Source organism: Nilaparvata lugens, chromosome 7 (genome assembly GCF_014356525.2).
Source record: "Nilaparvata lugens isolate BPH chromosome 7, ASM1435652v1, whole genome shotgun sequence".
Taxonomy (NCBI): domain Eukaryota; kingdom Metazoa; phylum Arthropoda; class Insecta; order Hemiptera; family Delphacidae; genus Nilaparvata; species Nilaparvata lugens.
The window spans coordinates 36,928,734-36,946,030 of NC_052510.1; the positions used below are offsets into that span (position 1 = coordinate 36,928,734).

Here is a 17,297-nt window from a genome sequence, read left to right on the forward strand (position 1 = left end):
ATACAGACTACTACTCATCATTTCCTGTTATGACTTCTGTTTTTGTCGCTAAACGCCGATAGCACGTGAGTGGAATCTATAGCATCAATGACAGTCGAATGCGAAATTTTGAAGCCCAATCTGCCTTGCCCTTATCCATATCTTCAATAGTGCGTGGAAATTTAATCCAATCTTCAGACTTCGACACTATTTTATCCAATACACTTGAAAATGTTCTGCTGACGGTACTTCTTTCAACCCCCATGTCGTTGGCAACACCACTTTGGAATCCTAGATCACTAAGGTATCTTCAGAAAAATTTCCATCTTTTTCCTTGTAGTTAATCTTCCACCACTTTCATCAGTGTTTTCATCAAGAAAGTACGAAGTGAACAATCTACGTTTTCGCTCTCAAACCGTTATAGTCCCTTAGATCGTGACTTACATCACACCAGTCTCTATAATGTTTCACACCATGCAGGTTCATAAATGCAGCCATCTCTCGTGTAGCAACACCAACTGGGGGATACGACTGCAAGTCTGGGGTCAGGTTGACTTGCGAATGGACGAGTATTTACTTGCTAAAGAAGTATTAACTTGCGTTTATTCACACCAAAATTGGCATTTTTCGGGAGTTAACTAGCCTCTCAAGTATTTACTCGCGAGTAAGAGTAAATACTTGTTTTATTCACTTCAATTTTGGCGTTTACTTGTCATTCAAGTATGTACATGTCCTACTCTTTTTTATTCACACCGCCCAATAGGTGTTGTAATGCTCTCGTACATCGGAGTGGTGTATTACCTGTTCTATGTAATCAATTTCGTTTTGGAAATCGAGATGATTGTTCCAAAATGTAGCATAATGTTTTTTTCATTCCAAATAGTGGGTTCAATGTGTATATGCAGAGAGTTTCGTTCTAATGCTTTACTGCATTACTCGACCTATGGAATATGAGTTATTCAAAACATCCTATTATATTGATCGAGCAATTTCTGTATGTATGTACGTATTCATTTATCTACTTATGTATGTTCAACGGATCTTGAAAACGGCTCCAACGATTTTGATGAAATTTGCAATATAGGAGGTTCTTGATATAAAAATTTGATTGCACATGGTCTCATTCCTGGGAGAACTCGCTGAAGGACATGAAAAGGATAATTATTATTCATCTTTGGGAAAACATCTGAGACTTTTGTTGTCTGTTGGTAATGGAAGATGCGAGTGCGTATGTGGGAGTGAGACAGAGTTATGTTCTGCTGTGGAACTATTGCATTCAATCAGTTGATCTCACGAGAAATATTATCTAGAAAATTTAATCGACTTTTTTTGTTGACATAATCAGCTTCCTGGGGGGTTACCCTCTTGTAATGATCTCCATGTTGTTTGAGGTTTACCTCCGCCCGGGAGCAGGAAGGTCTATACAAAGAATGAATTGAATGAGTCCGGAGTAATCGGTCTGGGAGTTGGCTATTCTCTCCTTTTGACTCAATTACACCGTCCTCACAGAACTCAATAAAAATATCAAAATAAGTTTCAATCACAGATGATGGAATGTGGTGTAATGTGGTGCTTGCGAATCTATATATATATATATATATATTATATATATATATATATATATATATATATATATATACCTGGTAAAAACACCTGCTACTATATCGGCGTATCTTTGGCAAACAAAATATATAACTATATATATATATAGATTAGCAAGCACCACAACATCGCAAAAACATAGTGCGTCTTAGTGAATCTCTAAAGGGCCAACTGAACATACCTACAAAATTTTAACGTTTTTGGTCCGGTAGATTTTCAGTTCTGCGAGTGAGTGAGTGAGTGAGTGAGTGCCATCTCGCTTTTATATATATATATATATATATATATATATATATATATATATATATATATATATATATAGAACGGATTTGGAAAAATTTCCAAAGATACGCCCAAAATCTGCGTTTTTCCAGCGTTTTCTCAGCTTTATCAAGAACAAATGAACAGAAAATGTTCAAATTTACTACAGCAGCTTAGCTGAGGTGTAATAATTATTCATGGAAATATATTTTTAGAAAATTCAGTACACAGGCTTATCTGAGGTGGAAGAATTTTGTTTGCCAAAGATACGCCGATATAGTAGCAGGTGTTTTTACCAGGTGTTTTATATATATATATATATATATATATATATATATATATATATATATATATTTATAGCTGAGAAATCCATGCAGACGCTTTTCTTTGCATTCAGAGTTGATGAGTGTTGATCAATGGTTTTAGTTGACGCAATTCTGTCAACCGTTTCATCTGCTACCAGTCTGATCCAGTAAATTACCAACGCGATATCATCCCTGAGTAAGGCCAAACTCAGTCAACGTTGGAATACCGTTGTCGAGGGGATGAGATGCTGGGTTTATAATATTCAGAGATTCAGGTTCAAAACCCGGCCCGGGCAAGATATTTTTCTCGGGCCACTCCCGTGTTTCGGATGGACACGCCAGACATTGTTCCGGCTGTCTAATAACAGTCGTAAGTTCATGTCAGAGGCTCTGAGATTGATCAGGTGGAACTTGAAAACTCTGAAACCAGACCTGAGCCAGCCACGTCACTCGATATTATTATATTATCATGCACTATTTATAGTCAACGTTAATAAACTTGTTTTTTTTACATCTAGAGTGACTACATCATATACAATATTCCAGTAATCTACCTATTATTATCATTCTGACATATAATGGTTTTTCGTTATAAGGGATGAAGACAGTCCTATCTCCTATGGAAATATTCTGCTGGCTAGAGCAAAGGTGGATTAATGTTATACTTCCAAGATTCTACTTCCATGGTTGACATCTCATGAATATAAATTGTATAAACTGACATTCTTCAGACATGATGTTAGGAGGTAGTTCATCAGTTATCTACTTACGTAAAAAAACATTGAATAGCGGAGAGAAAAATATATTTGTTCAAGGATGAAGACATTTTTCCAAACAAGAAACACAAGATGAAGACACGAAGTCTGAGACAGGAGAGTCCAATTCACGGAACTGAACTTATCATGACAACGATTCTGTGGTATATTTGCTGTGTCGTATACTATCCACTTCAACTATCATGCAATTGACGAATGGAGTTGCAAGCTACAAAGCTTTTTCTGCACTTTCGGTTTGATCGCAATCAGAACTCTAGTAGGAAAGGCAACGAGACTTGTCTGTGAAAGTGGTGAAAGGGGTGAGTACGAGAATATTTAGCAGTTTAAGGCCAAAAGGACCGGAAAAGGACTACTTGTTGCTTCCCTATCCGGTGCACTGCCACCGAGCTCACTTCTATCTTGACTTCTCACAGCTTTTGCTTTTCTATTCCTCATTTCTCATCCTACTTCTCTCTTCCTCCCTTGTTTCTCTCGCTCTATTCTCTCCCATCTCAACTTCAGTGAGCTCACCACACTGTCTACAACTACACGAAGCCCGACCAACATTCCGACTCTACAGTTTATCAAGTGCAGTGTTTTAGGAAACCAAAGTCATCCACTTGAATTATTCAACTCATGAATACCATGATAGAATCAACTAAACATGTGAATGCAACTGGTTAGTCCTTCAAAAATGTTGAAGGCAAGTGGAGAAATTTTTTCACCATGGGAAAAAACATTTTACTCACATGTACGTGACCGTACTGCGAATTATTACTGAATCATAAAAGAATATTGTACATATATATTCTTCTTCTTGTTTTCCTTCCCCAGAGAAACATTGGGATATTGTAGAATCTATAAACGGTAATCAAAACCACATTTAGTGTACTCAAGAATACTAGATTTTGATAATACATTTTTGCATGTTTATATATTACTTGTTTTCTTCATCTAGAAAGTATAAATGTTAAATAACGACACATTTCTCATAAAGCTAATCTGTATTCTCCCACCGAAAGTGATTGTTTACTTCCCTTCCCACTTTTTCTTGTTATATCATTCAAATTCATAAGTGGACTAATAGAGGCGAAATACTTAGCTACTCTTGTCTCCCTCTCTATCATAACTATGATATCAAAACTATGATCAAATCATTTTCCATATTATTATATCATATGATTCGAAGCTTTATGTGATAGAAAGTTTTGCCCTTAGGAAAGTGGGCTTCTTATTATTCTGAAGGTTATGGGAGAACTAAAAACTTCTGAAGGACAATTTGATGAGATTACTAGGGAACGGATACAAATAAAGATGTAAGTTCATTTTAGGTACACAGTTTTATTTTTAGAGCATAATAGTTAATAGTAATGTCATAGATTGAGAAAATGGAAGAAACAAAATAAAAAAATAATAATCATGGATCCTTATCACTACTTGTTATTCCACTCTTGAAAGCAGTCCATGTGGAGCCCAACGTTACACTTTCCACATTGTTTTCGGACATTTTTTTTGCAAACAGCGCATTTCCTCTGTTTTCCTTCGTCTGTTCTCTGGATAGTATGACCAACTGGATCAGTTCTGACCGCTTCTTCTACTCTTTTCTTAGAACTTTTCTGAAGAGAAGGTCTTCCAGCTTTCCCAGGGTCAGAAATAGATGACTTTGAGAGATATGTTCTTGTGACACTTCCTCTAAAATCAAGGAGAGGTATTTTCTTATTGGTCATGCAATTCAAAATATGAGTATTCACAATCGCAGTGTCCACCAAATATGTGAAAATAGGTTAGTACCATTTTTTCCCTTTGATTTTTATTCAGTACTTGTTCACAAGCCAATCCATTTTATCAACTCCACCCATAGATTTATTGTAATTGGCAATACAATGTGGTTGATCTACTTTTACATGTTTTTTTCAGTCTTTGACCAACGATTCACTTTCTGAAGTGGTTGATTTCCTGCATTATTCGACATCACCTTGATATTGTTGTTGTCTTTCCAAGAAACTGCCAACACCTTACTTTTGCTATCAAAAGCATAATCATATGTCCCTCTTTCTTCCTTCTTCATAGTGTTATCACTTTTCATTGGACACTTGTTCATCATGCGTAGTTTTTTTATCATTTTTTATTTATCCATTTATTGCCAATTCATAAATTAATTATATTCATATATTACAAAATTTTCATAATTTGACCAATTTTAAAAATATAAAAACAATAAACATAATTTCATTTTGTAAACGAAATATTATAAAACTAAATAAAATAAGAATAATATATTATGATTTTACTCTTAAATAAAATATTTTTAAAACTAGGCATCACCAGCAAAAAGAAAAAACTCTTTGCCCGCTGGTGAGAGTTGCAAAATAACGAAAAAAAAATATAATAAAAATAATATTTCGAAAATAATTCTAAAATTTAGGTTTAAATTCAACTGATAAATAAACAATTACAATAGAATCAGCAAAAATCAAACAAAACATTCCAAAGATCAGAAAAAATACAGAGATCAAAAAACAAAAATGAATAACTATTTAAAATGCTATGCTTGATAAGGAAAAGAAATACTCCCTCTTAATCCACTCTTTCATGGTTTTTTTATTAATTTTTAAATTTAAATCAAAAGGTATTTCATTGATCAGTTTACTGCTCGTATAAATAAGCTGCCTTCTGATCAATGAAATTTTTGTAGGATAAACTTTGTATTTCTCTATTACAGCTGGTCTGAAATGATAAAGGTTCTTGTTCAGCTTTGGGAAGATACTTTTATTTTTCATTAGGTACTTTAACAGGACTTCGATATAGAGTTGTCTCACGGTAAAAACATCAAAATCTTTGAAAATTAGATTTGTTGGGTATAACCTTGGTTTGTTTAAGATGGTCTTTATTATATTTTTCTGAATGATGAAGAGATTTTCCATGTGCACATCATATGCAGCTGAGTAGTTGAGCTGTACCTGTAGCACATACTTTCATTTCAGTGAGCTTCTCCATAAGTGCATACGATGTGAAAAAATTATCAAAATAGAAAGAATGATTCCAAGGGTTGTCTACCATACGAACTTTCTTCATTATAACAGGAGCACCTAGGGTTGGCATCTCTCTTACTTCATTCTCAGCTTGTCTCCCTTCATAAAGCTCTGTGTGAAACAAGTAGCCAGTCTCACCACAACATAGTGCCCATTGTTTGAAACCAAACCTTATTGGCTTACCCCTAATGATTTGTTTTAGGAAGTGATGACCGAATAACGAACCATTTGTTCATCGATGCTCAGATTCTGTGAGAAGATTCCAAACTTACAGAAGTTCTTATTCAGCTTTTCATACAATGGAGAAATTTTTATTGACTTCTTAGCAGAGTTATCAGATGGTATTTCATTATTATCATGAAAATGTAAATTTCTTTTTATTTCAAGCCAACGATGCCTTGAAATACATTTTCGTACACAATCAGTAGACATATCCTCATCTTCACACCAATAGAGACTCTCCTGAGGAAGGGAGTGGTACCCAGAAAATAATAACACACCCAAAAATTTCTTCAGACAATCAATTGTGAATTCAAAATCATGGCGGTCATTCTGAGTGGCATATATACAACTTTGATCAACAATGTGTTCCATCAGCTCCTCATCAAAAATCATCTCAAAAATTTCAACAGGGTATTTATTGTTCAATTCTTCACAAATTTTCTTTCTATGTTCATCTTGGAAAATGTTAGGAGTAGGAGTCAATATAAAATTAGGTTCAGCTTTCTCCCACTTGGGAATATCAGAAGCCCTTGGATTCTTCTTCTGAGGATGAACGTTCTTCACTATTGTTGTAGAATTCTTCCTTGTGCTTGTTGTGTGCTCCTCAGATGCACTTCTCATTGCTGTTGGCTGCTTTCTTCGTTTGGTAAGTGGAGTTGATGGAGCTTGAGGTCCAGATTTTTCTGCATGAGATTGATCCTTTTTCTGTAGATAAGTCTTCCTCACTCTTGTTGTAGTATTCTCCTTTGTTCTTGTTGTGTGCTCCTCAGATATACTTGTCATTTCTGTTGACTGCTTTCTTCGTTTGGTGAGTGGAGTTGATGGTGCTTGAGGCCCAGATTTATCAGTTTGAGATTGGTCAATTTTCTGCAGATGAGTATTCTTCACTTTTGTTGTCGGATCATTGCTTGTGTTTGTGGTGTGCTCCTCAGAAATACTTGTCATTGCCGTTGGCTGCTTTCCTTGTGAGGTAGGTGGTGTTGTTTGTTCAATATGAGTTTGTGTTCCATCTTCTGAGTGTTCCTCTTTTTCAATATTATGAACTTCGACTCTTTATCTGGCCCACTTCGGTCCATTTTATCTGGAGGCAGCTGTACGATATCTACATATAAGAACTATTTTCTATTGAATCCAAGAACTCGGTGTCATTCAGAAGCTCTTCCACCTCATCCAGTCTCAAAAATTCTCGGAGAGCCATATCTGGAATGATAATATCAATATTTGCTCAAGGGTCAGAATAAAAGCATGTATGTGTCATGATCCCCAAATGGAGATTGAAGTTTGGGAAGGCACTGTAACAAACCTAAGAGTATGAATCACTCAATAACGTATTTATGCCTTTCTTAGAACTATAAATAACATGTTGTGTGCAAATGAAGTACCAAATTGAAGTATTATGCAAACAACAGGAAACTAAAACATTGTATACAACATGAAAACTTACTCACCAGTTGTAGTCAGCTTCAAAAATCATTATAAAATCACAAAGTCGACTGAACCACTATTCAACCAGACTGTCTGATCAACAACACTGCTACGAATGAACTGGCATGCAAACTTACGATTTGTAATACATGGCTATCAATATAAAAAATCAAAAACAAAATATCCCCAATTGGGGATCATGACAGCTAGACTTACAGTTGTAGGGTAATCCACCCTCCAGCCTTCAATCCAACCTAGAGCAACAGATACACTTCTCTCAGATTCTTACAGTAATTCTTACAGTTCTAGGCCAAACCAGTGAGAGTGATGTACGAGTTCATTGGAACTCATATGTAACTACGAATATATAGATCGAGTTAATAAGTACATGTATTTTGGCATATTTTGACTATAGCTCAAGTTGGAGCTCACTTAAATATTCGTTCTGTTAAACAGCGACTTAAAATGTTGTTCTATGATTTTTCCCAGCTAAATGGAGTGTTAAGTGAGAAATTCTGTAAGTAAGACCTGTTACTTTGCTTAAGTACAATTTATTTATTCAGTATGGCTTACTCGTCTGTTTTGCCGCTTGGGCTGGGAAAGATCAGGACTGCTTCGGTCGGTATATTGGCACTAATCAGGTTCTATCAGGTGTTTACGTTTTCTGTTTTCTCCTGAATTCTAGCGTCATGTATATAGGTTTTCTCAATCTCTTGAGTTTCATATTCTATTAAATACTTTTCAGTAGTTCTAGTTTATTTTGGTTCGTTATTTTCAGTTATTCATTTTAAAGTTTAGTTAATTGAATTTAGTAGTTCTTTATTGCTCATTTGTAAAGATCAGTCTTGATCGGCTGACCGGCACTCACTCCTACACACAGATGTATTGCCTTCCTATAGTAGGGGTATTCCATACATTTCTCTATTTTTACAATTAAATGTGATTGAAATGTAATTAATTACATTTATTATTGTAAATATGCATTCTTGTGGAATACAAAATATTCGAATCCGAATTTGGATTTGATTTAGTAATTTGAAGCTCATAGTTATGTGAACTTCAATAAATTATTGATGAAAACAATTTCAAATTAAAGATTTTTTCGGTTTTTGACATGTAAATATATTATTTTTTCGATTATTATTATTAGCGTATGGCTCATATATATAGACGCACACATACACGTAGGTAGTCAAAGAGAAATCTGGTTATGTCACTGTTGTCAGGTTAATAAAATATTGTAAATATATTAAATGTTGATGTCAAGGTTGTCAATGTAGTGTAGTGATTGTGGAGGAGCCGAGATACAAATCTTCTACAATTTTACATAGTCTCTTAGGCAAAAAATGTGATATATTTGTAAGAATGTATGAACAAATTCAATTGCACACGTATTTATAAGCCTACTGACGACTTGAAAATAGGCTGCACGTTGAATAGTCTAAAATAACATTGAGGATGAGGAACAAGAAGGTGCACTGTAAACTCTTGTACACACCGAAGTGAATGTGGAACACTCAGCAAATGTCAAAGCCTTGCACTTGTTATCAAACAATCAGTCGATCAATTACGGTTTAAAGGTCATGTGTCGGATGCATTCTGCTGTTAACCTTGTCCGATGAACCAGTGTATCTCGTATTTTCCTTACCTTTGCATACTGTACTTTGATCTTATATCATAAATTATCGACGGCGAATTCACAAATCCAAATTATGGGAGTACTATTGCTACCTAGTGTTGATACTGATGAGCTAGTCTATTTTGTCCAACTCACCAATACTTCAATTATGTACAGTAAGACTCTTATCGCTTGCATCTAAATTAGAATCCGGAGTAAGTCCCTCAATCGGATCTCCGGGAGGGACAGTTACAAGCAGAGACGTTAAGTCAGTTAACATCAGTGAGAGAATAAGGATAGCGACTTGGAATGTAAAAACGATGAGTCAGCAAGGTAAAATTCACAACACAATTCAGGAGATGAAAAGATTGAAGATTGATATCCTTGGTGTGAGCGAAATGAGATGGCCAGACTCTGGTGATATCTACATTGATGATTATAGAGTGCTTTATTCGGGTAGTGCAGATGGAAGACATGAACATGGCGTGGGTCTCATTTTGAGTAATGTAGTAACCAAATGTGTAAAAAACGTTACACCTATATCAGAAAGAGTGGTACTTATTCAAATGAAAGCGAGCCCAGTTGATATAAATATTATTCTAATATATGCCCCCACACTCGATAAAGAAGATGAGGAAGTGGAAAATATGTACACAACAATCGATAACATATTACAAGGACTGAAAAAACATGAAATTAATATTGTAATGGGTGACTTTAATTCAAAATTAGGAGAAGGTCGCACGTCAGATGTTGTTGGACCATTTGGATTGGGGGACAGAAACAAAAGAGGTGATATGCTTGAGGAGTTTGCTTCATCAAACAATTTTGTAGTGATGAACACTTGGTTTAAACTTCCACCAAGAAGATTGTATACCTGGAAGTCACCTATGGATAAACCGGGAAATGTGGTCAGAAATCAAATTGACTACCTGTTACTTAATGAGAGGTTCAGAAATAGTTGTCTGTCCCTCAAAACATATCCAGGAGCTGACATAGGATCCGATCATTGTCCCTTGATAGGTACATTCAAATTGAAATTTAAAAAGGTCCAAAAAAAGAGGACGCTGAACTATGACTTGCAAAAATTGAATGTCCCACTTGTTAAGGAAGCAGCATCAAGAATGCTCCATGCACAAATCCAACAAAATGATTGTGATAATGTTGAGACAGAACTCAAAAAAATTCAGAAAGCTGTAGAATCTGTTAAGAAGGCGCTATTGAAGCCAGAAAGAATCAAGAAGAAATCTTGGATGACAACAGAAATTTTGGACTTGATGGAGGAAAGAAGGTTGAATAAAGGAAATGCGACAGAATATAAACGAATACAATACATGATAAGAAAGGAAATCAGGATGGCAAAGGAGAGGGAACTATTGGGAAATTGCTGTGATATCGAATACCATCAAAGCAAGCATGATGATTTCAACGTTCACAAGAAAGTCCGCGAAGTAATAGGAAAATACAATAAAAAGAATTGTAGAGTTCTGGTAAATGAAGCAGGAGATACCATCATTGATACTGATAAGAAGAAGGAGCTATGGAAATCATATCTGGAGAAGCTTTTCCATGATGTTAGAGAAGAACATGATACATTTGTAGGAGAAGGGCCAGAAATCCTTGTTGAGGAAGTACAAGCAGCCATTTCACATATGAAGCCCCGAAAGGCAGCCGGACCAGACCAAATAGAAGCTGAATTCTTGAAATTGCTGAATGAAGATGGTATTAAATGGCTGACTAAAATATTCAATAACATTTACTCATCAGGAGTAATTCCAGAAGATTGGTTGAAGTCAGAATTCGTCACACTTCCCAAAAAAGCAAGTTCTAAAACCTGTGGTGACTTCAGGACTATCAGTTTGATGAGCCATCTCTTGAAGATATTCCTCAAAATAATTCACTGAAGGATATATAGGCTTTGTGAAGAGCAGATTTCACCTAACAAATTTGGGTTTGTGAATGCTGTTGCAACAAGAGAGGCTCTATTTAGTGTTCAAGTATTGTTCCAAAGGTGCAGAGATGTCAGTTGTGATGTATTTGCATGCTTGATTGATTATGAGAAGGCTTTTGACAGGGTTCAACATGTTAAAATGATTGACATACTCAAGGCAATAGGAATGAATAAGAAAGACTTGAATATAATCGCAAACTTGTACTGGAATCAGACAGCAGCTTTGAGAGTTGATGGCAGCCACACTGATGAAGTGAAAATATTGAGAGGGGTGCGTCAGGGTTGTGTTTTGTCTCCTATTTTGTTTAATTTGTACTCTGAGTTTATTTTTCGAGAAGCACTCAGTGATATGGAAGAAGGAATCATGATAAATGGTGCAAATTTGAATAATATACAATATGCGGATGATACCATCTTGTTTGCAGATAGTCTTGAAGGATTACAACAGTTGATGGACAGTGTAACAAGAATAAGCTCACAGTATGGTTTAGAAATATACACAAAGAAAACAAAACTTCTGATAGTGAGTAAAGAGAACATTGCTGGAGCCAGCCTTTCCATCGATCAAGTTAGGGTAGAAAGAGTGAAGCAGTACAATTATCTAGGAACAATTATTAATGAGAAGTGGGATAACTCTCAAGAAATCCGGTGTCGCATCGAAAAAGCCCGTTCAGTGTTTGTTAAAATGAGCTCACTCATCAAATCCCACAATTTGTCTTTAGAAATGAAGCTCCGACTCATGCGTTGCTACATTTTCTCTGTTTTGCTGTACGGTGTGGAAACCTGGACTCTGAACAAAGAAATCACCAGAAGACTTGAAGCATTTGAACTATGGCTTTACAGAAGAATTTTAAGGATATCTTGGACACAAAAAGTCACGAACGCAGAAGTACTACAGCGCATGAGAAAGGGAGCAGAGTTGGTAAACACCAAAAATGCCGGAAACTCCAATACCTCGGACATATAATGAGGAACACAGAAAGGTACGGGCTACTCCAAGAGATCCTTCAAGGCAAGATAAACAGCAAGAGAAAACCGGGTCGAAGAAGAATATCTTGGTTAGCAAATCTGAGGAAGTGGTTCGGTAAAACATCAGTAGAACTCTTCCGAATCGCAACCAACAAAATCAAGATAGCCATGCTGATAGCCAACATCCGGATCGGATAGGCACTTAGAGAAGAAAGACTCTTATAAAAATCTTCTACTTAAATAATCATGATGTTTTAACTAAACATAAAGCCAATCGAGAATGGGTTTGCCCACCATCGTTTTCAACTGTGAAAACAGTGATTCACACTGCTCTATCATAGAGAAATACTTGGAATTTATTAATGCATTATTAATTAGTGTTACTGAATGTACCTACGAATAAATCAAACAGATAAATTTGTTGACCTTATTCCACTTCTAAGCATTCACTACTAACTCCACAACTACTTCCAATTCTCATCTTCTCCTACTTCAACTCCACTCATTTCTCTATTTCTGATAATAATCTTCAATAATGTCTAAGTCTGAGTCTAATATAAGTATATTATGAACAGACGATTATTCAATCAAGAGAATTGAAGGTGTTCAGAAATATTGAATGAAAAAGACTGGGAAATTGTCAAAAAACCACTGATTTATTTGACAATTTCTCAGTCTTTTTCATTCAATATGAATAATTACCACAATATCAACTTCTCAACTACACAAAAAGTGTTCAGAAATAATGAAAAAAAATCTGGTGTGGTGCACTCACACAACTTTCCTTGCCGTTATGAAAATTGACGCTAGTGTTCATGCGCATCTCAAGTTTACTATTTGAGGATGTGAGCCAGATGGTGACAGGACAATACGCTGGAGAAACACGAGGTCTGCTATCTCTTTATAGTGAATGATTTTATGGAATCAACAGTTACAAATAGTTTGCAATTGAATAATCACATTTTTCTCGAGTTTCGAGCTTATTTTCAATTTTAGGTGAAAATGTTACTGGACAATTGTAGAGATTTTCATGCTCAATATTTTTCACTTGAATTTTTTTGTTTGAATTGTATCTGAAGCCTGATAATTGGGAAACTAAAATCAAACTTTGCATAGATGGGGCGGAGCTCCTGAAATTTTTCACATATGGGACTTGTGGCAGTTGACAGAGCTTATCAATAACTATTCTAGATATGAATTTGATAGAAATCGTTGGAGCCGTTTTCGAGAAAATCGCGAAAAATCCTGTTCTTGACAACATTTTCGTCATCTAGCCGCCATCTTGAATCTCATTTGATCGAAATTGTTCGTGTCGGATCCTTATATTGTAAGGACCTTAAGTTCCAAATTTCAAGTCATTCCGTTGATTGGGAGATGATATATCGAGTACACAGACGCACATACACTCATACACACACACACACACACACACACACACACACACACACACACACACACACACACACACACACACACACCACACACACACACACACACACACACACACACACACACACACACACACACACACCACACACACACACACACACACACACACACACACACACACACACACACACACACACACACACACACACACACACACACACACACACACACACACACACACACACACACACACACACACACACACACACACACACACACACACACACACACACACACCACACACACACACACACACACACACACACACACACACACACACACACACACACACACACACACACACACACATACAGACCAATACCCAAGAACCACTTTCTGGATTCAGGGGACCTTGAAACGTATAGAAATTTAGAAGTTGGGGTACCTTAATTTTTTCGGAAAGCAATACTTTCCTTACCTATGGTAATAGGGCAAGGAAAATAAAAAATTGTGATTACAAAATGTATTGAGTATTTGGGAATGAATGAAGCTTGTAGCGGATCACAACAGCTATAGAGCTGTGATTGGAAGTTATTACCTGTTGCGGTTGTGAACCAATCGACTCAGTTGGGCACAAACGAAATAGCGACTGCCCATTGGTCGTCGAATGCATATAGCTCAGTGCAGCACGGCACACGTATCACATAGCGACTTTATTTAATCCTTCTATTCGGTTGCAGCCAGAAAATCTGCTTTTGAACCAGAAGAGAATTTCAGTTTTTCCATCCATGGTGTAATTACGTGCCTGGAACCAACGGTCTGGCCCTTCCTTTGACAGCACGTAATGAGATTTCACCGCGTGAGAGCGCTACATAAAGGCCCCAATTGATTTTATTACAACAGCTGGATTGACGGGATAGGAGTGAGAAGGAAGAATAGGGACGCAGACAACGGTCCGCTGTGCCCTGGGGAAATGGGAGGATAGGGACGGCAGACAACGGTCCGCTGTGCCTAGGGAGATGGGAGGACAGGGACGGCAGACAACGGTCCGCTGTGCCTGGGGAAATGGGAGGATAGGGACGGCAGACAACGGTCCGCTGTGCCCTGAGGGGATGGAAAGAATAGGGACGGCAGACAACGGTCCGCTGTGCCCTGGGGAGAAGGAAGAATAGGGACGGCAGACAACGGTCCGCTGTGCCCTGGGGAAATGGAGGACAGGGACGGCAGACAACGGTCCGCTGTGCCCTAGGGAGATGGGAGGACAGGGACGGCAGACAACGGTCCGCTGTGCCCTGGGGGAATGGGAGGTCAGGGACGGCAGACAACGGTCCGCTGTGCCCTGGGGAAATGGGAGGATAGGGACGGCAGACAACGGTCCGCTGTGCCCTAGGGAGATGGGAGGACAGGGACGGCAGACAACGGTCCGCTGTGCCTGGGGGAATGGAAGGTCAGGGACGGCAGACAACGGTCCGCTGTGCCCTGGGGAAATGGGAGGATAGGGATGGCAGACAACGGTCCGCTGTGCCCTGGGGGAATGGGAGGACAGGGACGGCAGACAACGGTCCGCTGTGCCCTAGGGTGATGGGAGGTCAGGGACGGCAGACAACGGTCCGCTGTGCCCTGGGGAAATGGGAGGACAGGGACGGCAGACAACGGTCCGCTGTGCCCTGGGGAAATGGGAGGACAGGGACGTACGGCAGCCAACGGGCCGCTGTACCAGGGCAGGAGGTCGGGGACGTACGGCAGCCAACGGGCCGCTGTACCAGGAGCAGGAAGGTTTGTGAGCGGAATGCTGTGGTCTGGGGCTCGTCCGGCCTTTAAATACTCCCCCAAAGTGGAGGGGATGGAGTTGAGCCGCCACCAGAGGCTGTGGAAAACGTCTCGATGCGCGGAAGATGGTGCGCCATCGGTACCTTCCTTATCTCCGCGGTCGGCTAGCCTTGCTGATAGCTGAGCGTCTTTCAATAATATTATTAATTATTTCTCGTCACAATTTTACTTTGTGACACCCCAATCCTACTTGGGGGGGGGGGGGTTCGGAGCCCTCTATGGCACCACCTTTAAAGGCGTGAGCCATCTAGGCATCACCTTAAGAGGTGTACACCTCTCAGGCATCACCTTTAGAGGTGTATGACATTTGCTATGAGCTTCATCTATACCTGGTACACAGGTACATATTTACATCATCCATTTGATAATCGGACTTTTATGCGTGGCTTGCCGGCCCGTTTGATGTTGTGTTGCGGTGGCACAGCACTAGATCCATATTTCGAGAGGGGCCTGGTCTGGGTTCCTGGGACGGTGGGACTACTTCATTGGTAGTTGAAGACTGCGTTTGCTCTCCCTCATCCATTTCAGTTGAGGAGGGTATTGACTCCTCCACATCCATGACAGTAGGGGGTGGTATTGACTCTTCCACATCCCTCTCGGATTCACCACTTGTGTTGGTGGCTGGGGCATGAATCGTGGCCTGGCGTTCAGAGTCAGTCATCTCATTCCTGTGATCCATCACTATTTTGCCCCAGGATGCTTGCCTTGGAACATATGACAACTCTGCTTTGCTATGAATCAAGGCATTGGGTTCGACTCTGTTCAAACCAAACTGCATGAATATCCTTTTGTCGCGATCCTTGTTGTCCTGAGATTCGGATTGTACAGCTGATATTGTTGGGACTGCTGTTGTCTTAGTCCCCAATAAGAGAGATCGCGACATTATTAGCGGACTTGTGGGATTCAGTTGGGGAGGATCCCACTCTACCTCTCTCGTGAATGTGTGAATATTCACCCTGTTTTCACGCATAAATTCCATGCCTAATAGCAACTCTTGTCCAAGTCCATCCAGTATAGACGCCACTAGTGGAACTGTGATTTGTCCTATAGTGACATTAGTTGTCAGCTTCCCATTTAATGGGGTAGATCGTCCATCAGCTAATATTGCGTGGTGATGAGTTGGTACCTTCCTTATCATCCCTATTTTTTGGAAAACTTCATAAACTTCATTACTCATATAATTAGCTTCAGCGCCACTATCTAGCAATGCCCGACACTTTTTACCTCCGATTGTCACAGTAATGAATAGTCTGTTGTCCCTTGATGACTCTTCAATCACAGGAATGCTGTGTGCCGTTCGCATCACTGCAGTCTTGTTCGGAGTTTTATTCTCCTTCTGCACATCACAGACACATATCAGTGCTCTCTTTCTGCTCCTTTTACATGGTGGGATATCGGGACAGTGTGATCTCCAGTGCCCTGGTCTCTTGTATTGCCCACACATGGGTTCAGACTCACTAAGAGATGGTCTGTTACTAGTAGGGGTTATAACTGTCTCTACCTTGAGCCTTGTAATCTTTTTCGTGTCCTCAATCATGTGAACTCTCGAATTCTGTCTATTCTGTTTCTCCTCTGCTTTTATTTGTTCATACTCCCTCGCGAATTTTTCCAATTCGTTGATACTATGAACATCTGATTGCCGAATATACAATTTGTATCATGGGAGGAGATTCTTATACACTCTCTGTAATTTATTTTCGTCTGTGAAACCTCCTCGACGCCTCATGAGTGTCAGTACATCTTCGAGAAATTCGTCAAACAATTCACCTTCCCTTTGCTTCCTTGCCTGAATTAGATTCTCGAGGTCCTCCTCATAGGTAAGTGGGTAGTAGCGTGATCTGAAATCTGTCACAAAATTGTCCCATGATTTCCACTGGTCACGACGATTACGCATCCATAGAGTAGCTTTACCAACCAGTAATTCAGGCAGCGCGACTAGTAGCTGGTTGCCAGTGAGCC

General features: G+C 38.8%; 2 protein-coding genes across 6 annotated transcripts in view; both read left to right on the top strand.

Moving 5' to 3' along the window:
• The window catches only part of LOC111054487 (voltage-dependent calcium channel type A subunit alpha-1), a 1,036,091-nt gene that overhangs the window by 30,271 nt on the left and 988,523 nt on the right, over window positions 1-17,297 (top strand). The gene's annotated exons all lie outside the window — the stretch shown is intronic.
• On the top strand, window positions 9,907-11,103 carry LOC111053719. The gene has a single exon (XM_022340638.1). The coding sequence runs from the start codon at window positions 9,907-9,909 to the stop codon at window positions 11,101-11,103; it is 1,197 nt and encodes a 398-aa protein (XP_022196330.1).